Here is a 24,995-nt window from a genome sequence, read left to right on the forward strand (position 1 = left end):
ATCCTAAGAGTTTTTCCAAGTGGTATGACGATTTTTGTGAAATGATGGACAGCGCCTGGCTTTCAAAAAAAGAAGTATTAATTTTGGGTGACTTTAATTTAGATCTTTTTCAGCGTCATAGCCGATGGAACAACATCTACACGTCTTACAATCTCCATCAATGTATTGATTCCCCCACCAGAGTTACACAAAAAACTAGAACGCTCTTAGATCATATTTATACATCCAATCTAACATCAGTTAGAGAAATTTGTGTGCCGAATGTTGGCGTAAGTGACCACAATGCCGTCTGCATTACATGGGGGAAAAAGGGCTTCAAAATACCCAAAACAGGTCATACTGTTGTCACATTTCGGTCATTTAAACATTTTAATCTGGACGCCTTTCAATCAGATCTCATTTCTGCACCTTTCACTAACATTTATAGCTTTACTAATCCTGACGAAGCCCTTTCCTTTTGGACTGCAACGTTACTGCATGTTGTTGATAAACATATCCCTTTAATTCAGAGACGAGTCAAGTCGGAAATTCTTCTGAGTTGGCTTACGCAAGATATTTTTCAAGCAATGGATGACAGAGACTATCAAAAGATAATCGGTCCATTCGAAGAATACCAGAAGAAACGTAATATTGTCAAATACATGATCAGAAAGTCTAAACGGATTTTCTTTCGTAAGCTAATCGAAGACAAAAGCAACACAGCCTCCATATGGAAGGCAATACACCAACTCGCCAAACCAAACAATTCAAATGCGGAATGTCTCATTCCTGTTGATACACTGAACAATCACTTTGCTGACATTGGAAACAAATTAATCGCTAATGACAATGCACACACTTCTTTTGATTTCAGCATTTTAGAAAACTTCTGTCATAATAAAGATATAAAAACAAAGTTTTCTGTTCCATTAATGTCAATTCATGAAGTCTTATCTCATTTAGTATCGCTAAAAAATAAAAACTCGTGTGGCTTCGATGGCATTAGTCCCAAAATATTAAAACTATCTGCACCTTATATTGCCGATTCTCTTACTTATCTCTTCAATCTTTGTCTATCCAAAAATCATTTTCCAAAAGAGTTTAAATATGCAAAGGTTATTCCACTGCATAAAAAAGGTGATGCTAATGATGTCAATAATTACAGACCAATCTCATTGTTGTCTTCTGTCTCAAAAGTTCTAGAACGTCATATACACATTTGTCTTACATTCTTTATTGAAAAATATCAGCTTCTACATATCAATCAATCAGGATTTAGACAGCACCATTCTTGTGAAACCGCTTTATGTAGAATAACTGATGCATGGCTGCGTGATATCAATAACAGCAAGGTGGTTGGAGTGATATTCCTTTATTTTACAAAAGCGTTTGACTTAATCAATCACGAAATATTGCTTCAAAAATTGAAATGTTATGGTATTGACGATAACTGCTTATTGTTTCTCAGGTCTTACCTAGAAAACAGTATTCAGTCTGTCTATTCACGTGGCTTTATTTCTTCCAAAAGGCATGTTCCAAGAGGAGTACCACAGGGGTCAATTCTAGGCCCTCTCTTATTTTCCTTGTATATCAACGATCTACCTTTATCAATTCAACATGCAATCTGTGATTTATTTGCTGATGATACATCAATACAATATGCTAGTCACAATGTTGACGAAATTAGTTATCACCTGAATGCCAACATGAAATCAGTCGAAAACTGGTGTGATGCTAATGATATGGTCGTGCACCCTGAAAAGACAGAATGCATGTTAATTTGTCCGCGTCAGAAAAGACAGAACATAAAAGAAGCACAACTTAACATAAAATATAAAGACAATACTATTAAACAAGTTACTAAGCACATGCTATTAGGCATTACTATTGATCAAAATCTTTCGTGGCAGGAACATATTCATTGCCTCATAAAACAAGTATCATCTAGTGTATTCCAATTATCACAGATCAAACACTTTCTTGATAATCATTCTAGACGTGTGTTTTACTTTGCCTATATCCAGTCTCGCCTCAGCTATTGCTCGATTATTTGGGGTAAATGTCCTCCTTCTACATTAAAGCCACTTTGCTCTTTACAAAAACGTGCCATTAAGATGATTAACCATGTAAATACCACAGGTGGATCTGTGCACAATATGTACAAAGAACTTCAAATATTACCTGTTCATCTACTTATTAGATATAACACATTGATTCTTATGCATAAAATTGTTCATAACGCATGCCCACAATATTTAAAATCATTATTTTGTTTCCAGTTCCAGCGTAAATCAGATAGAGCTATTGTCCCAAAGCCTAAAATTGATTTATTTAAGATGAGTCTCTCATTTAATGGAAGCATAGAATGGAACATGCTTCCAAAGACATGTCGTCAAATTCCAGCCATATCTCTCTTTAAAACTAACATAAGAATATTTCTATTCGATACATTTGATTAACCTACTCGCGGTCTTTTGCAAATGCTTGCTTGTACTCAGTCCACTAGCTGCCATGCCATGATGAATGAAAAACTGAATGTATGTGTATGTGTGAACAGTAAGTGTGTGTGTGTGTTTGTGTGTGTTTGAGTGTGTGGGCGTGAATGTGTACGTATGTCTTTGTTTGCTTGTTTTATAATTGTGTGTGTGTGTGTGTAAGTACGAATGTACATGTAATGTACCAATTGTTCAAGTTTTCATCGCTTTGTTACTTTTAATAGACTATTCAAGTTCCTATTCTTATTCGTCGTTCTTATTATTTTTATTTTATTTCAGTTTATTTCTTTATTTTTATGTTTTGTGTCGTTCTTTATTTATTCATTTTTTTATGTTTTGTGTCGTTAAATGGGCAGAATTGTAAAAAGGCCTTTACTGTGCCTAATTCTTTACCCATTAAAGATTCAATCAATCAATCAATCAATCTCCTCTCCATCTCCTCAATCTGGGGCCTCCAGGTCAGGCGGGTGTCCAACTTGACACCAAGGAATGTTGGTATATTCGTCTGGGGCAAGACCTGTTCCTGGAGCTTCAGCTTGACTTGCTCGTTGGTGGTGGAGAGAGAGAAGAGTGTTGCGTTGGTTTTTGTGGTGTTGAGCTCAAGACCCCAGTCTTCTGTCCATGTAGCGATATTGCTGATGACTTCCTGAAGCCGGTAGGAGGCCGTGCTGGTGTGTTCAGCGGATGTCCATACTGCCAGGTCGTCTGCGTGCAGACTGTTGGAGACGTGCTTCGTGATGTTGTCTCTGATGTCGTTGATATACAACAGAAACAATGTTGGGGAAAGCACTCCTCCCTGGGGGACACCCTCACGTAGCTTGACCTTTCTGCTGTGGAAGCCGTCTAGTTTGACCCTTGCGGTCCTGCTGAAGAGGTAGTGTTGGATCCACATGTACATCTTGCTACGTACACCGGCTTGGAGAAGTTTCAGGATGAGGCCCTCCTTCCACACTTTGTCAAACGCTCTCGACAGGTAAAAAAAACACGGCCAGTGTCTTCTTCTTCTCCTGAAAAGAGTTTTCGATGTCCTGGACAAGGAGAGCTAGTTGATCTTCTGTGTTTCGGAATTTTCTGTAGCCGGTCTGGGTAGGTGAAAGGATGTTCTGTGTTTCCAGGAGAAAGGTGAGGCGGCGGTTGACCATCCTTTCCAGCAGCTTGCCGACACAGCTCAGAAGGCTGATTGGTCTGTAGCTGTGGGAGTCCTTCTTGTTCTTTCCATTCTTTGGGATCGGGATGATCTCTGCCTCTTTCCAGATGGAAGGCACAACTCCTGCTGTCCAGCTGTAGTTGAAGATCTGAAGCAGCACTGTTCTGGATGCTGGTCCCAGGTGCTTCAGCATGTCGCCAGTGACACCATCAGGCCCCGGAGCTTTCTTGGGCTTCAGCTTGTGAATGCCTTGTTTCAGCTCCTTCATGGTTAGTGGTTCGCTTGTACAGCTGTCATCTATGCCATGTGGGTCTGATGTCATAAGTTTCGTGATTTCCTCTCGTACCTGCTTGATGCACTGTCTGGACATGTGGATCGTACTCTCCTCTTGGTACAGTTCCCCAAAGGTGTTGGCTGCGGCCTTTTCTGTTTTCAGCTGGTTGTCCTGCTCGATGACGGTCTTGCCTCTGCTGGGGTTGTCATCGTTCAGTTTCTTTGTCAGCTTCCAGAGCCCCTGCATGTCTGTCTCCATGTTCAGGGAGGATGTCTTGTCTTGCCAACTCTTGCGTGTTGCTTGCAGCTTTTCCTTTATGAACGCAGCTTTCGCTCTGTTGTGTGTCTCTACATTTTCGTCAGTGGGGGAGCTCTCCATCATGTCCCTGGCTTCACTGAGGGTCTTGTGCAGGGTGTCGAGCTCAGGTGTCCAGTAGGGACGGTAGTTCCTGCGTTTGCCTCGTGGAATAGCTGTCTGCGCCGCATCTAATACTGCCTTATTAAAATTCTTGGCATTTTCGTTAATGTTTTGCTGCGACAGAGTCAGCGCAGAAGTCCTCTTGTCTACCTCGTGCTTGAAAAGGTCCCAGTTTGCCTTCTTGTAATTCCAGCTTGCTGGGAGTCTGGTGGGATGGGTTTCAAAATGTCTCTGTACTGTAATGATCACTGGCCTGTGGTCGCTGCCTCCAAGCTGGGGAGACACCTCCCTTTGGGCAATGCTATGGATGTCGTCTGTCGCGAAGGCCAGGTCAGGAGTGCTTGTTATCCTCCATGCTCGTGAGTAGCACGTAGGTGGATCTTCTGGACTGTTGATAAGGATCAGCTGGTTACTGATTGCCCAGTTTTCCACATCTTCTCCCTTCTTGTTAAGATTTTGGTAGCCCCAGCTGGGTGAGTGGCTGTTAAAGTCTCCTGTGATGATCCAGCTGTGGGAGTCAACGAGGATAGAGTCAAGCTGTATTTGGTTTGTAGGTGAGTAGACGTTGAGGACTGTCAGTGACGTGCCTGGCAACACCAACTTGACTCCTAGAAATTCTGTGTCGAGATCAGCTTGACCAGAACTCTGGGTCTTTGCCGCTGGGATGTTGTTTCTTACCAGGGTGATGAGGCCTCCCTTTGGTCTGTTCTCTCGGTCTTGTCTGAACAACTCGTAACCTCTTATAAAAAAGCGGTGAGTGTTCTTGAGGTGAGTCTCTTGGATGCAACATACATCGATTGCATTTTCACACAGAAACCGTTGGAGCTCAACCTTCTTGCGCTGTACTCCTTCCGCATTCCAGTGGACGATACGAAGTGCTGCTTGCCCATGTGTTCTATTCTGTTCTCCCCAAAGAGTCTGGGAAGCATCGCGTCCGTGGTCGGTAGTAGTGGATGGGCCCCTTTGAGGCTGAGGGCCCGGCACCGTCTCCCCCCAGCCATGGTCCAGGAAGACGACACCACATCGGTCCAACGTTGTCTGCGTAGCCATGTGTTGTAGAGTGCGTGCACAGCCGGTTTTGACTAGATCACGCCCCTTAGAGAGGCCACTGTGGCGCCGTCTTCGGTGATCTCCTGTTCTGGTAACGGTTTACAGTTGGCCGGGTTTTCTCTTGGGAGTTTTCCTTCTCTTGGAAGGACTGCCTGCTGAGGCTAACGGACTCCATCTGCCCGGACTTTTCCTCAGGGTTGACTCCCGAAGCCTTTCCTATGAGTGGGTATGGCCGCAAGGCAGCGGAGGTTTGCCTTCTCTTAGATGAGCTGTCTTCCCAGACTGATGAGCCCCATCTACCCAAAGCACTGGTTTTCAGGCGCCAGGTGACCTGCCTTCGCCCCTTCTTCTATCAGTAGTAGCAGTTCCGCCGGGCTTATATCTAAGCCACACAAGCAGGCTAGGAGCTGGACTTAGTTGTCAGAGGCTGTTGGAGACGCGCGCCGTGAGGGGCATTTTATAGACAATGGGAGCTTGTCCCCATTGCCACCCCTCGGCTATGACAACCTTGGGACCGAGTCCCTGAATGACGTGGGTGTTTCCATGCGGAATGGTTTGTACTGGAGGTACTTGTTTAGAGGGGAAAGGTCTAGGACCGGCCGCCATCCGCCGGAGGCTTTGGGGACGATGAAGATGCGGCCGAAGAAGCCTGGTGACAGAGGAGGAGCTTCCTCTATGGTCTCTTTATGGAGAAGAGAAAGGATTTCGTCCCGCAGTGTTGAGTGGGCTGCGTCGCCTGGTGGGAGGGGGGGGGGAGGGGGAGGGGGGGAAGGGAGGAGGAGAGAGGGGGAGGTGCCTTGGAGGAGAGCCAAGGTAGGCGAAACCCCGACCCTATCACCCGGAGGACCCACTCGCATGCTGGAAGGGACAGCCACGCTGGCATGTGCCTGGATAGGCTGCCTGCCGGCTGCTGGTGCGCAAGTGGCGGGTAAAGGGCGGGGATGAGTCATTGGGGGTGGGCCGGTCTGGAGTTGGCTGTTGGCCTGTGTGGAGGCCGAACTGCATACTGCTGACGCCTGTACGCCCTGGGTTGCCCCTGGGTTGCACTCTGACGTTAGAGGGGGAAGGCTGATGTGAACGTGGCCTGAAGGTGGCAACATTGCTGCGCCTGTAGGAATATGGCTGATGCCGCAGAGCGTGCCGCAAGTGTGCTGAAGTGCGGAGAGGGCCGGCGCCAAGAGCAAGGTCCCTACACAAGACTATGTGCCGTTTTATGGCCGCTGTGGGAAAGCCCTGACCGAAGAGGGAACCGTCGGTGGGGGTAAGTGCTCTGAGGGAAGCGTGTTCTGGCGGAGAGCGCTTGCATGTGGACTGGTCAAGCACAGCATCCCTCCTGGCCAAAATTATATTCATATAGGCCTGTGCTTGTATGCCCGTAGAATGCACGAGAAGCTGGCTGATCTGCTGGACGAAAGGTGAGAAAACTGTAATGTCAAGGCCTGCTGGTTGTTCAGTGGGGGCTTCCATGACGGCCCTGGCAAGACCCGCAAGGAAGCTTTCCATGGAAGCGGTCGATTCTAAATAAGATCTGAGAGCTTCCTCCAGATCCATGAGGAATTTGTCATGTACTGTTACTCTGTGATTGTCACGCAAGTTTTGCGGGAGGAGTAGGAGGTCCTCATGAGAAAGAGGAAGTGGTTTTTGAGGAATAGGGCCCAGAGCTAAAAGTGGAGGTTTTGAAGTGGATTGGGGCAGAGTTTCCAGGAATTTCCCTCGGCCCATTGCAGCTGGAAAATTTGGAACATAGTGAGAGGGGACATCGCTGATGGGTTGGCCCCTGATGCGTGCCAGTGTGTTTTACAGGGCCTCGACTACCATGTGGTCAATTGAGTAAGAGCATAGTGAGGGGCATGGGAGGATCTCTGGATGCCCATAATCTCCATAGCACCACAGGTCAGAGGTCAGAGGTGATCTGGAGAGTAGGAAGCTAGGAGAGCTAGTGCTTCTTGAAAGGAAACCAGCTGATGATCTTCCCCAGGTGGTTCCTCTGTATCAGTGTCCCCCTCAGAAAATGTCTCTCCAATGGCATAGGATGATGGGTCAGGCTGTGTGCTGGGCACATGACCAGGCTGCTGGGAGGTGGTCATGGAGGGTGGAAGCGGATTTGCTGCAGCAGAAGAATGAGCAGTGGTAGAAGGTGTGGCACCAGGAAGCAGAGTGGTGCATAATTGATGCAGCAAGTTGACAATGAGTTGCTGGTTGTTTGGTTGAGCAGCTTGCAGATCCGCCTTTAGTGAGTGGGAAACCGGAGCAACCGGCTGTATGGCAGATGGTGTCATCACCGCATAGCTTGTAGGGGCCAAGCACACACCCGCACTGAAGGCGAAGGGCGATGTCGGTGCAAGGGAAGTAACTGCGGCGGTCACCGGAAAGGGCGCCGAAGCAGGAGTCGCCTCCCTTAAGCGCCTCGGTCGCTATAGGATCCGAGACGGAAGAGGCATGCTGGGTGGGGGGTGCGTGAGCCGATGTCACGGCCGCCGCCACGGACACATCGCACATAGGGCCCTGTCTAGCGTGCGGATCCAAAACCAGTGTGTGTTGTTTTCCCGAAGGGATTGGGGCACAATCCATTGTTGATATTGTGGGAGTTGGCAAAGAGATAGAGGAGATCGACTCTGGCACTGCTGACTGGCAGGACTGAGAAAACGCGGATCACGTCGAGTCCGTTCGCAGATGAAAAAGAATATTGTCAATGGCACCACTGACCTGAGTATGGGGTAACGAACCTCTAGAAGTCGGAGGAGGAGACGTTGGAGGCAGTGGGGGCCTGGAGTCGACCAGAGGTAGTGGAGGAAGTGGAGGCGGCGGGTTGGTGTTGTTTACAGAGCCCAAAGTAGAGGGCCCAGAGTGTCCGCAAATTGATTGTGATCGCGCCTTAATTTTAGCCCGATCACCCAAACGAGCCACATAATTATGCGACCTGGTTGAAGACATAATTGGACAAACAACAAGGACGCCAAAGAATCAATAGACAGATAGAAAATACGAAAAAACTTAGCCGTATACAGTGCACAGGAACAGGTGTTGAGATGGCTGCCGGAAAAAGAGGGCGCTAGCCAGTGGGACAAAGGGGAGGTTACCTACTTCCGGGAGGTTATCGGCCGTAGTTGCTTTCGTTTTCTTCGCATAGGTGGATAGTAGTTTGCACAGGACAGGAATGTCAGACCCCTGCTGGAGGCTGCACTAGTTGGGTCACAGTTAAGTATGTGTAATTAAATGCAGATTTAAGTATATAAGTTTATGTTGATAGCTCCTAGATTTGCATTCTTTTAATAACTTAGTTACTCTTCTTTGTACCCTTTCTATAGCTATAGATTGTCTCTTGAGGTATGGGTACCACACAATATTACCATTTTCTACTTGTGATCTAACCAATGTTTTAAAAAGTTTAAGCAATATATCTTAATGTTCTCTTAATTATTCCTATCATCTGGTAGGCTTTATTATATTCTGTATATGTATGTCAAATGATAATTTACCATCGAAAGTTATACCAAGGTCTTTCTCACTTTGGCAATTCTCAGTGTCCCGTGTGGTGTCTTCAATTATCATATGGTGTATTTGTTTTCTGGATCCTCCCCCCCCCCCCCATTACTTTACAATTTGATACGTTAAAATATAGATTCCATCTATCAGACCAGTCCTGCAACTTAAAGAAGACTTGGTGATCTGGCGTCGGGGCTTCCCTGCTCCTAACCGTATGACAGTCCACCCTTTGACGATGACGTCCACTTGTGATTTATGCTGTTTTCGGCGAAACCAGGGCAATGTTGATTGCAGTTAGCAAGGGCACTCACTCTGGTTTGTTCGTCGTATTTCCGTCTGACATGGCCAACATGGCACCCGAGAAAGGAGCAGGTGAAGTACATTTATATGAAGATTTGTTGGGCATAATTGGCACTTGTCAGCTGGTCCTTTTATGAGTCATAATAATTTTGCTTGAAGATTCTTATTTTTGTTATCTTTGGCGGGTTATAGTATACATGTCTTCAGAAAGTAATAAAATTGGAAACAAGAAAAAACTGAAGAAGCAGACGATGGTTTTCTGCCTTCGATCCTCGAGCTAAGATTCCGATCAAATATCCTTATGTCTGAAATCGAATACCCTGTTTTAGCGTCCTACATTATTGCACATAATTATTGTAGTTGTGGGACCAAAAACTAAAAATGCAAGATGGTGGCACGTTGTTTTGTAACTGAATCCCCATCAAAATTGAGTAAAATAACATACAAAATAGAAGTAGAAATCCACAGAAAATGGGTTACAACATCAATAATATCCATGAATTAGCTTTTTAGTCTGCTATGTAGACGATGACTTCACCAGAAAGCATAAAAAAACAACCAACCAACAATCGGTGCACTGTTTATTTTTTCCAGGGTGCACTGTTTAATATTTACATTATAATTATTATTGTTGAAAATATTTTTTTATGTAATCAACTAGTTTACATGCATCATTATTTTATTCCAGGATTTCCAGTAAATTTTGTTTTGATTCGGTAGCGCCTGTCACCTAGGATTTTCCCAGTGCTTGATAAAAGGAAAGTTGGATGTTTGTTGCACTGTCACCTTTTTCACACTCCCCTACACATGGCTGTCCAAAATGATTACCCCTACCATTCCACTCTGCACATTTGTAGTAACTCATGTGTTTGCAGTTACTTTGTCCCTCACCAGCTTAACCCTTCTGCTGCCAGGGAAATAAGATTTAAGTGAAATCTATTTGCCAGGGTTTTTTTTCACAAAAAATGGGTATATATTTAAAAAAAAATTCTGTGCTGTTTGTTATTGGAGAAAGACAAATTAAAGCATGTATTTTCTGAAAGGTAAATGAATAAAGAATACAAAACACATGATGTTTTCCAATTTTATATATTTCAGTGACATGCTGTTGTTTTGAAATCAGTATTTTGTTTTTTTGTCACATTTTCAACTTGTTCATTACAAACATTAGTCAGGTAATTTGCTCTAAGATATCATATTTTCTGGACAAATGAATAATACATGCACATACAAATTATACTAGAACAACCACAATAATAAAAAAAAAAAAAAGAGAGATAGATACACAATGCATTGTGACTTCTCCAAGTGATAACATGGATGTGTCCACCCCCACCGCCCCCTCCTCTTCACCCCTCTCACACGGTCACTTTGTCCAGTTCTTATCAGACTGCATTGGCTGAGTACCAAGAAAATCGCTCACGCTGTGTCCTGCTAATAATTTGGTCACTACCAGCCGCCGTGGCGAAGTGGTTAGTGTTGCGGACTGACGGCTAGGAGGACGCGGGTTTGAATCCCAGCGGAGGTGGGTTTTTCAGCCCGTGGCCGGCTCCTACCCAGAGTTGAGTGTGCTGTGGGCTTAAATGGGGAGACTGGGACCACACAGTCGAGTGTCATCCACTTCAAGGATGTGTCTTTGGGTGTGTTGCTCTAATTACCTGACCAATACTGCAAGTGTCTGTATCTCTTGGGCCTGGTTAACGCCGGGATATTATTATGACAGGAAGCGTAGAGTACAACCTTGTCACGCAGTCCCAAACCAAAATGGACCTCCATAGCAACATCGTCATCATCATTGTCATCGTCACCCTCCTCCTCCATCATCATCAATATAAACAAAACAGTCTCAAAGTCTGTGGCCTTTCATGCCCTGTTCTCATGGTGACCTCAGTTTCGATATCCCTCCACTTCTGTGCTTGGGGTGAGTCCTGTCAATGTCTTCACTGCCGGCAGGTTCATGGGGGGCTGTTGTTGGAGGGATGTGGTGGCGGTCTCCACTCTGGGAGGAACGCTCACTCAGTCTGGCTTCGCAACTAAGCCACTATTGTCGTTAGTAGGGGGCGTAGTAGGTGGTGTCCTTAGTATGTTGAATCAGAACAGGCACCGCTGAACACCACCGAAGTGACTCAGCAGCAGTGCAGGGTCTCCTCTGGTGTGTGGCCTCCTGGTGACCTAACATTGATGGTTCCCTGCGGACTGCTGACGATAGAACTGTGAAGGACGAACCCGGGTGTGGTCGTGTATGGGGGAATCTAAATGAGTGGCATGGGAGTAATGCCACTGAAAGTGAAATGGTGCAGATGATGGGGCAGCAAAAAAAAAAAAAGAAAAAAAAAAGGTCACTTTCTGTCGTCTGTTACAGCTGTACAGCTAGCATCAGTCATTGATAGTCATATATTGGCCTATCTCTTCATTGCTTCCTTAATTTTCTATCAAATCGTCCAATAAAAGTTCATCACTGTCTTATTCTTCAAATTTACTCTTCAATTCTTTCTGAGCATCAGCTAAAGAAAGCAATCTTGGTTGATTTAGTACACCACGATCGCATGTCTTGAGCACAGTGTCAGACATCATGTTGAGTGAGCGAGGAGAGGAGACAGGCAAACATTGCCACAGTAACCCACCCAGCCAAAATGTTCAAATAAAAGACTGCTTCATGACATAGATGGGCTTTCTAGCTGTGAATAGAATCTAGAAAGATTCCCCAAGCTAAAGCTACCACTGTACCAGTATTTTTGTCAACGAGCTCAATGCAACCCAGTGAAAAGTCAGAATATTTCGATGACGAGTTATCTCGTCATTGTGGCAGCGAAGCGTACTTGCTTGTGCTGAGGAGTTATCTTGTCATATAGGCAGCCTAGGGGTAAGAAGAAGAATCGTCAGTTTTGAGCACGTCACTGTCACTTGCACTACATGTCACATTGATTCAAAAAAATTTTTAAGCTTGTCAGAACATAACACTTATTGATTTATAATAATGATAATAAAAATAGCAATAAAATCACTTTCACTCCATGTCACAATGGTGTAAAAATGCTTTGAAGCATGTCAGAACATAAAAGAAAAGGGGGGGGGGGGGGTGCAGAAAGATAATAATGATAATAATAACCCATTCAGTTTCACTGCTGATTTCTGTTTTAGATTATCATCTACAAAAAAAAGAGAGAAGTAAATGCAGCCTGTGCTGTATGGGTCTTTTCTCAGTTCACTGTCACCAGTAAAGTCATGCATAATAGTAGGGGGCATTAAATATAAATCCTGCACTTTGTGATAAAAATATAATAATTGACATACATGTACAATAAGTCATAATGAACCCATTAAGCAAGGGATCCACTTTTCCAGTGGCTTGTGGCAAGCGTAAAAATTAATTAAAATTAATTACGAAGACCATTTATACCACTCACACGCGAATGGGACACCATAGTATTTAGCAAGGCGGGATGTGGCATGACCCCGGCCTGACCCGCAGCTGTCAGCACCTTCCCTATTTCAGAGACTGGCGCTTAGCGCGCACTGTGCTGGTTTGGTTGTTCTCATCGCCCATGGCAGACCAGAAACTGAAGTACAGCAATCCTTAGCGACAAAAGTTAGATTTTAAAAACGAAGGTGTTATGCCTTTTTCTTTCTTTCTTTTTAAATTAAAAAAAAAATCATTAAAAAAAATCTGCTATTGAAGTGTGGTAATCAACAATAGGGTATTGCTATTGCGTTTAATTTTTAGATGAAAGTATTATATAACTGTAACTGTACAGTTAAGAAAAAAAGTGAATAAATAAATTAATAAATAGATAAATTAATAAATAACGAAAGAAAGAATGACACAGAGAGAGAGAGAGAGAGAGAAGAAAATTAAAAAGGGATTGTTTAGTTTGTACAAGACAAAATGACCTAATTAATTTACGGACTTAATGGTAGCTATTGACAACCCTGTAGATTGCATATTCTGTAACGAAGTATGCTTAAATTGATTTTTTCGTATGATTAGAGCATATAGCCCTGAAGAGGCCTTCACAGTCGACAGGGTTCTGAACAATGTGAAATTGAAACTTAAAGAAATGAGCTTGCCACAACTGTCTTGCTTTGTTCTCAGAGAGTTATGTCATGTCAATGCAGACAAGTATGTGGTTGCTGTGATCCGCCACAGTCCAGGTTGATGACTGAAGACGTGGTGGAAATCAACTGGAATCTTTGTGCGTTATGTCAAACAGCATCACAAGAAACTTTGATCTGCCCAACCAAGCGAGAATGTGCTGGTTATGCCTATGTTACTGAAATCCTTGCTGATTTTAAAAGATTAGGACATTGCCCAATTATGTTGATCTGTCTTTGATGAAGGAGATGGATATGAAGCAACGTTTCTACATTTTTCTAAGTGGCAGAAGAGATGTAGAACAGAGGAAAGCAGGGACAACCTCTAAAAGGAGACTGGGAGCATATATATATATATTTATATATATATATATATATATATAAGAATTTCAAATCCAGTGCTAGTCCTGTGAAAACAAGAAACATGTTTGGTATTCATGCGAATAAATTAATGCATTTTTTAAAACAGTGATCAGGGTATACTGCAAGGAGCTGGACTTAGGACTTGATTACAAGATGAGAAACTGTGCAGAAGAGCTTCAGGATAGAAGTCTTTTAGTTAAATTTGCTTCAGGGGACATGGTAACAATAGATGTGTACCATACACATGCTCATTTAACTCTATAGACGTGCTGACAATCTGTCAAATGCAAACTCACGAGAGAAAAATAAAGACATGGACGATGATATGTCTCAGTTGTGTAGAATATACACGTATGGACTGGCACAATCAGGAATCGAGCAAACTGAAGTGCATTCATCACGTATCAAACACAGCTCTTCCAGACCCCATTGCCACTTTACAAAGCAGAGAAGTGTCCTAATGTTTGACAAAAACCTCGGTGACACCATCAAGAAACGAGCAGTTATGATTCAGAAGCCTCACATCTTGCAAAAACCGCTGAGCTGATTAGAAGTGATCTGTTGTAGCCAGATAGTTCATTCAATGGCAAATTCATCCACAGAATGTCAAGAAAATTGTATACATTTCACCTTAAAGGCGCCCATCAGCATGATGACCAGTGGGCCAGATTCCACTGAAGAATTAACCACTCCACACCAGATTCAAACTGTTGTCAGTATATCACAGATAATTGCATATAAATGCAAAAAATCATTAAAAGCAACATCACATATGCAGCGCAACAGGACACAGACATCATTCCTAATCTACTAGCCTTAAAGTTCATTGTCAGACAAGAAAGCTAGGGCTGGTTGAAATCCTTCATAGCCTTGGCCTTGGAATCTCATACAAGCATGTGTTGTCTATTTCAACAGATATTGCAAACAGTGTATAGCAAAAATTTGAAACAGACGGTGTAGTTCTTCCGCCAAGAATGATGACAAACATTTACATAGTTGGAGCGGTCGATAAAATTGACCACATCTCAAGATTGACAACAGCGGGAAACACCTTCCATGGGATATTTGATGCAGAATAAGCATGAAGACGCAGATGCAATTATGCACTTCACACCCCTAGTTCAGCAATCGGTGTCAGCCAGAATGGAAATAATGCCCCCCCCCCCTCCCCCCCTGTCACTACACAAAAGTGCATCCAGTTGCTCTGACCTCCAAAGATGTCTAAATACCACCATGTAACGTCAGTGCAAAACCAGCCGTCAGACTTGAAAGCAAGACGCGCAACACTGAAAGTGAATGGTTGGTGTACTGCAAAGGTGTCAGCGTAGTGAGCAAGGACGGAGGGGCGGATGAAGACATCAAGAACCGCATCAACAAAGCGAGGCATGCCTTCAACACCCTGCGGCCAATTTGGAACTCTATATCTCTTTCCACTCACACCAAACTGAGGATCTTCAACATCAACGTTAAGGAGTCCTCTCGTGTGGCTCTGAAACATGGCGAACAACCAAGACGAACACAAGCAAACGACTGGCCTTCATCAATAGATGCCTGCACCATGTTTCAAATGATCAGATGACCAGAGACAGTATCAAATGCCTGCCTCTGGAGAAGAACCAACCAGGTGCCCCTTAGTGAGGAGATCAGGAAGAGGAAATGGGGCTAGATAGCAATACCCTTCGAAAGCCTCCAGACGACACCACAAGACAGGAGGCGAGCTGGCTGACCAAAGCAGACCTGGAAAAGAAGCTTGGAGGATGAGATGAGACACAGCCGGATGGACATAGGCCCGCTGAAGAGAGCAGCCAAAAACCGAGTCCGCTGGAGTACTGTTGCATCCCTATGGTCCAGAAGGAGTCAAGAGGCAAAATCAAATAAGAAAGTCACTGCAAAGGTGTCATTGAAGATGAACATGAGATCGCCACTGTACACTTTCCTGGTCAGACTTCCATGCTGCACGTCATGAGTATCTGGACAGACATACTAGCAACATTGGCCATGCTATCAGAAAATGTGCACTGAATCGCAATGACAAAACATGTAATGGACGTCGTGCAGCCTGCGTGGGAGCATCCAGGGCAGCATGGAGTATTGGACCAACCTGTGTATGCCCTGGGCAAGAAAAAAGTGAAATGTGAAATTACAGTCACCAGTGTGCGCAACGGTATATTTAAAATTTCTCCTTATCCTCCCTCATCGGACTGCTTGTAAAGGACTGCAGGACAGAAGGCAGTCAAGCATCAGCGACAAGACCCACCACCCTTCCTTGGAAGCACTCTTTACCCTTATGAGAATGAGAAGGATTTTACTATTCACAATCATCTTCGCCACATTGATCTAGTAAGTTCGATATTGTCTGTCAGTGCTGAATGAAAGACAAACACAAGCGAAATTGAGCATATACTATATGTTTGCGGTTTTTGGTGAATGCTTGATATGAATTAAAAACGTATCCAAGCAAAAATGTTTTTAGACATGCGTGTGGTGCCTCTGGAAAATGGCAGAGCTGATCGACCTTGATTATACTTACATTCACAGATTTACGATTGATTTTCTTTAATTACAAGTATTATAATAAATAATAATAATAATAATGGTACTTATATAGCGCTGAATCTTGTGCAGAGACAAATCTAATCGCTTTCGCACCAGTCAATCTCACGCACGCATAACTCTAAAACTGGAGAAACTAAAGACAAGGAAGAGGCAGGGAAGGGAGGCTATTTTGGGAAGAGGTGGGTTTAAGGCCAGACTTGAAAGAGCTGAGTGTGGAGACTTGACGAAGCGAAAGAGGAAGTTCATTCAATTGCAAGGTCCAGAGTCAGAGAAAGAACGGGCGGGCCAACAGTCGAGAGGTTTGAATCTGGGTATGCGTATGTTGGAGTGGATCCGAAGCTGATCGTAGGTAGCGAAAATGGAGTGTAGATGTGAAGGCAGCACAGAGATGAGGAAGGGGCTGATTTGTGAATACATTTGTAGAACAGAGTGCTGATCTTGTGCTTTATTCGGTGTGAGACAGGGGAGCCAGTGGAGATGTTGCAAAAGAGGAGTGATGTGCTCAGATCTTTTCTTTCTGAGGAAGAGTCGGGCAGCAGAATTTTGTATGCGCTGAAGGGACTGAATGGATGAAGCAGGCAACCAGACAATAGAGAGTTACAGTAGTCAGGGCGAGAGAGAATGAGAGAGATGACAAGTCTAGATGTTGCGTCAATGGACAAGATATTTCCGGATGGAACTGATTGCGCCGCAGTTGACAGTAGCAGGATTGACATGTCTGATTGATAAATGTTTGCAGGACAGTGTGTTGTCAAGGACAACGCTGAGGGTTCCTGACTGAACTGGACAGAGGGATGGATGTACTGCCAAGTTTGATTGTATTAGTTGTAATGGAAAGAGAGTTTTTGTTTAGTTCCTATGATCATTGCTTCAGTTTTGTCCGCGTTCACTTGTAACTTATTTAGAGTTATCCAATTTTGAATATCCAGGAAGCAGTTAGATGTTTCTTGCAAGAGCGACAACAGTTTTTCAGGTGTATCACTCTTCAGGAGTTGAGTGTCATCAGCATAAGAATGATGACTGACATTATGGCGGTTGATAATTTCAGCGAGAGGAGCAGTGTACAGTGTGAAGAGCACTGGGCCTAAAACAGATCCCTGTGGGACTCCATGTTCAATTTTAACGGGTTCAGACTGGAAATTATCAACAATGACAGACTGGAATTGATCAGTGAGATAAGATTTGAACCAGTTTAGAACAGTGCCATTGATACCAAATGTAAAATGAAGACGGGAAAGAAGGATTGAATGGTCTATCGTGTCAAAGGCGGCTGACAAGTCGAGAAGAGTGAGAAGGGAGATCTGTCCTGAGTCGGACGCTAGCAGTAGGTTATTCAGGATGTGGAGGAGAGCGGTTTCGGTGCTGTGGTCAGCACGATAGGCAGACTGAAATGGGTGGATGAGATTGTTGAAACAAAGGTGATTGTTGAGCTGCTATATCAGTTTCATCAATGTCATATCTTAAGAGACTGAAGTACTTTGCAAAATATCAACTCATAGCAGAAGAAATTCAAAAAGAGGCTTAGTTGCTATCATAAACGGCACCCAAAGATCTAGATACATCTTTCCCCCCCCCCCCTTCTTTTTTTTGTTTATGTTTATTTTGTTTGTTGTTGTTATATATCTATATATATATATATATATATATATATATATATATTGTTTAGGGTACAAGTAGCCCAGAGAAAGATGAAAAATATGTACATGTTCTTTAAAATGTATGAGCAACATAACAGTGCACATTGAGATTAAACAACGACCAGTTAGCATCACTGACATTGTGACCTATTTTCTATTTTTATTTTATCTTTATTATTTTTGTCACGAAACACCCCTGAAGACATTTACATAACATAGCAAGTACATAACAGCATAATTAACATTCGGAGACCACATTCTGGACATTTCCACGTGTGAAATTGGGTAAGAAAACGAAATAACCGAGAAAATAAGTGTCATTTGTTTTGAACTCAGTGACCTACTTTAGACGCTGACCACACCCACTTCCGGTGCAGTGATAAGGTGGATCCCTTGCTTAAATGAACCACAAATGAATAAGGAATAAGAAAAACCAAACAGAATGTTTTTATCACAAAGTGCAGCTTTCATCTGTTTTTCGGACTTAATGCCCCCTACTATAATGGGCAGAGTGTTGTTTGTTGGCCCTACATTGATCCCCTCAAACACAGTAAAGTCACCCCCCCCCCTGCCCCCCAGGCTCCCCTTCTCTTACCCCTCTCTGACTTCCTATACTTTGTCAAGTTCATCTCAGTCCCCTCACCCTATTTCTACCTCTACACTTTCCCTGCATTGCATCAGTGATAAGAATATTACTTCCATTGCTCATATTTCGGTCAGTTACACTGTCAGTCTTGTGGGCCTAGTTTGCTACGAACAGTGTCACTCACTGATCGTCAGTCTTGCAATTCTCTTCTTCACTCCCTCTATTTTCTATCAAATTGTCCAATAAAAGTTCATCACTTCTTCATGTTGAATCTCCAGTTTTTTTCTGAGCATCAGCTAAAGAAAGCAATTTTGGTGGTTTTGGTGCAAGTCAATTGCAGAGCTTTAACTGAATGTTGCCATTTTGCTGAGCATGTAATGAGCCAGGCAAAACACAGCCAGTAACCCAACTAAATTGTTCAAATAAAGGCTTTCCCCATGACTTAGATGCGGTTTCTACTATCAGTAGAATCTAGAAAGATCCCCCAAGCTAAAGCTACCAGTGTTTTTGTCAATGAACTCAATACTAACCAGGGAAATGTCTGAATATTTCAGTGACAAGTTATCTCGTCATGATGACAGCAAAGTTATCTAGTTATATAGGCAGCCTAGGGGTTAATGATAATATAATGATATTAGTGGATATTGATATAGCGCTGTCAAAAAACAACAACAAAAAAACAAAAACAAAACGAAAAAACTGTTGCCTTACAAACTACATGGTATTATGAATAACTTGTTTCATCAGAGTTGTTTATTCATGCAAAATTGTACCAAGTTAAATATACACACACATACACAATGCATACATACATTCATACAAGCTTATGTTAAGACATGCATACATATATATCCACCCCCCTCCTACACACGCATACACACAAACAAGCACACTTATGCATATTATGTGTCCACTTTCTTTTGTATGCACACAGTCGAGTTTACCACATGTATAGGAGTAAATATGGCAAGTCCTCTCTTGGCGGTGGGGACTCGCGGCTAGACAAGATGGCATGGAGAGCCTTGGCCAAAGGAATGATTCAGCGCTTATAGCTTTTAGAGGCGTTTGATTGGCTAAGAGCGGACCGGGCGGACTGTTAGCTGCACGAAATTTGGCCAAGCAGAGCAAACAGATAGGCCTAGTTTGCATCAGTTTGACATGGTAAGTATATGTATCACCAAACATGGAGTATAATACAAACTCCTCCTTTTGGATGGACATGCCACAATGAAACATTGCTGAGAGAAGTGAGTTTTGAGGCCACATTTAAAAGAGGCATGGGAGTCAGAGTGTCAGAAGTTATCAGGGAGTCTGTTTTTGCATCTTTGTAGAGAAAAAAATATTTGTCCATTTGTCTTAGTTCTGACAGAAGGTATCCTGAGAAGTTAAGTATCAGAAGAAGACTGAAGAGCAGAGCTGGCAAGATGGAGCATATGAGCAGTTCAGAAAGATACTCTGGTACAGAGCCATTGACTGCAGAAAAAATCAGAGTGGATAGTTTGTAGTCTGTTTGATCAGAAACAGGCTGTCAGTGGAGAGACTGAAGGAGAAAAGAAACTTGGTCAGATTTAGCAGCTCTGCAAATGATTCAGGCTGTGCTATTCTGGATTCGTTGAAGACTTTCCATGATGTCATAGCCCTCTCATCACAGCAGGCCATTCAAATGATATTTCATGGCAGCCAACAAAGTTTGCTTGTGCTGAGAGTGTTTTTTCTTAGCTAAACACGGCTGAAGCAGCATGAGTTTTTGTATATCATACATTTTTTTAAAATTATTTTATGTTTAATTTTGCATTTTAAAGCAATTTGGTAAGATTCTACAAAATTTAAAAGTATGTGTTTGTTATTCTAGTTATATTCACAAAGCATAACAGTGGTGATTATGTTTGTTTTCTTTGTATAACTGGTCTCAGAAATTACACACATCACACAAGAAAGTTAATAAAGTTTGTATTGTTTTTTTTACTGAAATTAAGCCTTGCAGCCTTTCCACGCCTCCTCCACTCCCTCTGGTTGAACCCAGACCACTACCACCTCCTACACCTCCTCCAGTGTCGTCTCTGGGTTTGCTTGCCCACACAAAGATCAGTTGTGCTGTTTCCTTATTTGACTCGATTGATTCGCGTCCACGCTCTGCGTTTTCTCGGCCCTGCCAGTGGGCAGTGCATGAGTCGCCCTCCTCTGTCTCTTTCCCCATGCCCAAAATTTCAATGACTGAGCGTGCGTTCCCAATGGGGAACCAACACGGACATATGCCCGTCCAGTGGTGGGGGTGGTGAGTCGGGGTTCCCTCCCTCTAGGTAGGGAGGAAGGCAGACCACTAGGGGACACACACACACGTCCATACGTGTGCACACGCTCCTTGTTTTTCATCCGTGATGGCAGCCGGACAATGTATCCACGCCCCGCACGTGGCATGCCCTGATCGCCTCGTGTCCAGTGGTGACCGTGGTGAGTCGGAAGCCCTCCCTCTAGGTAGGGAGGAAGGTGGACACCCTCCTTGTCTCGAACATCCAATTCAAAGTAGGCAACTTCTGCTTCGGCACCCCTGCCAGTGACTGGCGTGGTTACCCCCCTTGCGCCTGCACTGCCCCTTGCCCACAGAGCAGGTACGTGCACGGCCCATTGAACTTCGGCACTACTGGTTTCTTCTGCCCCACTGCCAAACTCTGCTGTTGCCCAGACTAATAGTGGCACTTCCACGTCGGAGTGCCTCTTTATAAGTTGATCCTGCCACTTGGCAGTGCTCAGGCCGATCTTGTCTATCCCTTTATCTGTCAACACACAACAGCTGAAGGTTGGTCCTCTCACAGGAGCTATTCGTGAGGTTGGACTGCTGTTCAGCTGCAGGGGGACGCACATCCCATGGCAAGCCGACGGACTTGCCACCCCCTCGTCCACAACATATATAACACTGGCTTACGGCGCCATCTTGCCACATGCCCCGACAGTCTCACGTCCAATGGCGACCGATTCGTGTTGGGATGGCCACGGCACTAAGGGTCATTATAATTACTCCCCATGCGGCCGTATTCACCTGTGTCAGTTATGGTGGCATTGAACTATGGACTCCCACATGTGGTATGACACTCCTCCCTCTACAGTGAGGAAACGTTACACCAGGGGATATGTGCTCAACAGGCACCATCCTTTTTGGCTGACAAATCGGTGCCAAGGGAGGCAACTCCGCATTTGTAACCTAGGCGGTTGGTGATGTAGTTACTTCCCTTCCGTCTACACAGCACATCACTCCTGCCCATTTTACTGACCACCAACGATGTTTTTCGCATTCTCATTGGTTCTTGCTGCCCATTCGTGGGCTTTATACAACTTTGCTCAGCAGCTGCACTTTTCTTGCTGTTTCTCAGGCTATGAACCACTGAACTTTCAGGTTCTTCATCTCCCTGCACTTGCACACAGTCCTCTGCAGGCAAACAATCCAGTTACCATTCTTTTCTTGTTATACACAATAACATGAAATAAATCACAATATTTTCATTTCTATTCAGTATGATTTATTATCAAATTAACAACAACAACAAAAATTATATATATAGAATCTTCCTATATTTATACACATTTATACTTACATATGTAGATGTGTACTTATCCCTCTGTATACACATGTGTGTGTGCTTACAGGATGTGTTTATACGATTTTCATATTAACATGTACAATTATATTTCTATCTCTGTTCATTGAGATTCCCTTCATAGCGATATATGCACATTTGCATTTGTGTCATTCTGTACATGATGCCCAGAACTCTCTGCATCTACATACTGGCACAATATTCATATGTGTTTGCACATCTCTTATGTATGTAGACACACAGATTCCTTTCCATTACTGATTATGCACACATACCCATTCACTTGGGTATATGTGTGCATGCTACAGGTATGCCTGTACAGCTGTTTATTTCTTGTGCCTCGATCTATAGTCATTGTCATATTCCTGACATCATCACTCGAGTTGATCGAAGTTTATATATATCCCTTTGTACATATGTGTATTTAGTTTCATAAATGCATCCCTACCTTGCTTTCGGAGGATGACTGCACTCACAGACAAAACTGCCTCATTCAAGCCTGAATGTATGCTCCCTTCACATATCTGTAGTGGCTGGTCCTTAGGGACCCACACACACTCCCTTCTCACCCACAGGGCTAAGGATGCCCTCTCTTGGTGCAAGGAGGGACAAGGCAGTCCAACTCCTTTGCCTACAACAACCCTGGGCTTGCACCACTGTGGTTGTATTAACAGCTTCTCAAGGGCCCTACATCCTAGCTGGCCCTGCCATTGATGGATGTTGGTCTTCGCCTCTCAAGTTTTATCAGGCCTAAAAACTGCCTAGTACAACCCTAGCTTCACACTGCTGTGGTTGTGATATGTTTCACATGACCTGTACTTCCTAGCTGGCCATGCCATTAATGGAATATGATGTCGGTCTTCTCCTTCCTGGTTTATCAGGCCTAAAGACAGCCAAGAACAATGCTAGCTTTGCACGTACGTTGTTGTGACCAGTTTCACACGGGATATACATCCCAGCTGGCCCTTCCATTAATGGATGTCAGCCTTCGCCTTCCAAGTTTTATCAGGTCTAAAGACTGCCTACTGGGCAGGAGACAATCAGGCCCCACGCTCACCATGGGGTACACTTCTGACTTGCTCAACCCAAGGTCCATCCCTCCCACTCCTCACCGGTAGCAGAAAGCCTGGGTAAAAATTGCTTTCCCCTTTGCTTAACTCACTCAGTACGGCCAGTCCTCTCTTCTCCTCTACACAAACCCCTCGGATGTCCAGTGGGTGTCTGAATGACCCAACCTTTAGCTTCCGTCGTCAGAATTGTGGTATCTTTGTCAACATTCACGTCTTCAGTATAAGAGCCTTCCGCATGCAATATTTTGATGATGGTAATTGGGGTGAAACGCTGTTAATGTCGTCTCTTTCACCGTTCATATGGAAAGAGTTAAGAGGAAAGGCATGTTGATCAAGGGGAATGATTCTCCCACAGCACAACGAAAACCTTTGTGCCCTCTCGTGCCAGCACAGTAGCCGCTGCTTTTTGGTCAGTTAGTTCCACCTGCCATCATGCTTGAACATGGATGCTGCATCAACTCCTAAAACCATTGGTGTTGGAAAATGATTTCCCCACCTGGTCTTACTTACCTGACCCTTTTCAATTTTGACACAACCACTGCTGTGGTTACAGAGGGGCAATCTCTGCATGCACTTCTTCAATGGATCCTGCTGCAACAAAGGCCATTAGCCAGGTGGCAGCACACACTACCAGCCTACTCTGTTCTTTAAGCCGGCATCGTCCCTATTGCGATGCTTGTTCCCACTGTCTCCAGAGTTTTCACTCTCCACACTGCGGGCAGCCCCTCATTAACTCCTCATGCAGGCCCCTCATTCACAGGGTCACCTCCTGTTTCCCCTATCGCCCAACACAGTGATCACCCCCCACAGGGACTTCTCACAGAAAGGTTGATACTTTGGCACGTCCCCTGCCTACAAGCCCCGTCTTGCCAGTGGGACACCCCCTGAGGTGTTTACAGAGCCTCATTCTTCAGCCAAGAGCCTGTCTGAGGATGACTTTGTTGTCACCATAGCAGCAAGCACCATGTCTTTAGGCACACGGTTGCCACGCAAGACCATGTCACACCTGTCTGGCTTCCTTACATTTCAGCAGAACCTTCTTGGTGGCCACCTTCATACCTCAAGCACACAACAGCCGTTGTCTGTTTTACTCATGCTGACTCATGCCCTCCAATGGCTAGTACAGCAGATCAACAGCCATTCTGTCCCAACTGCTCCTCATGGATCCATCCCATACTTCAAGCGTACCACACAGGGCCAGAGGCCAGTCATGGATCTAGTCCCATTTCTCAGTTAGTGCCTTCAGTACAAACTTTCCTCATGGAGACCACCTCTTCCATTAGGAACCCCACCACAGAAAGAGACTCCATGGCCTAGAGGCACCTCAAGCACACTCCCACAGCCTGATCCAACTCACCTATTGACTACCTGCAACATTCCTTATGTTGATCCAACATGCCACACCTGCACAGATAAGCCACGAAGTATCACGTCTCTTGTAGCCTAATGCCTGCCATTCTGTGCTCAGGCAACAGGCTAGTGTTGCTATTTGTAGCTACAAAAAAAGGGGGCGTGGGGGGTGCACCCATCACCTGTCAGCTCACATGGAGGAACTCTACAGATAGGATGGTCACGCCTAAGGCAAGCCCAATATCCTGGTGGGCTGCCTCTGTCTGGAGCTTGATCCCTTCAAACACAATTATTTCTTTTCCAACTGGCCCACAACTGATGTTGACTCATCGGATCAGGCCACGTGCTCCTTGCATTGAGGTTCAGCCTCCGCCTGCCCTCTTACATTTCTCGAGGCCTTCATGATAAACTGTCTGCCCTCAAGTTCAGTTTAGAAAACCGCACAGGGTACACATTTCCACCTCTCACTTTGATTGGAAAGGTTCAACACTAGTTCATCAGTTGACTCCTTGACCACTCTCGTGAGATTAGCAAGACATCTCTGTCTCGAAGGACGATCAATGTGATTAAAGGCATGTATGCAGACGTAGGGTTGGGACT

The 24,995-nt window shown here is 44.3% G+C and overlaps 1 protein-coding gene across 1 annotated transcript in view; it reads left to right on the plus strand.

Annotated features, from left to right (window-relative positions):
- Window positions 1–9,182: 9,182 nt before the first annotated feature.
- The window catches only part of LOC143282024 (conserved oligomeric Golgi complex subunit 1-like), a 324,386-nt gene continuing 308,573 nt past the window's right edge, over window positions 9,183–24,995 (plus strand). Inside the window, exon 1 of the mRNA XM_076587450.1 lies at window positions 9,183–9,220. Coding sequence (XP_076443565.1) covers window positions 9,190–9,220 — 31 coding nt within the window. The 5' untranslated portion in view covers window positions 9,183–9,189. The remainder of the gene's footprint in view (window positions 9,221–24,995) is intronic.

The sequence above is a fragment of the Babylonia areolata genome, chromosome 5 (assembly GCF_041734735.1).
Source record: "Babylonia areolata isolate BAREFJ2019XMU chromosome 5, ASM4173473v1, whole genome shotgun sequence".
NCBI lineage: Eukaryota > Metazoa > Mollusca > Gastropoda > Neogastropoda > Buccinidae > Babylonia > Babylonia areolata.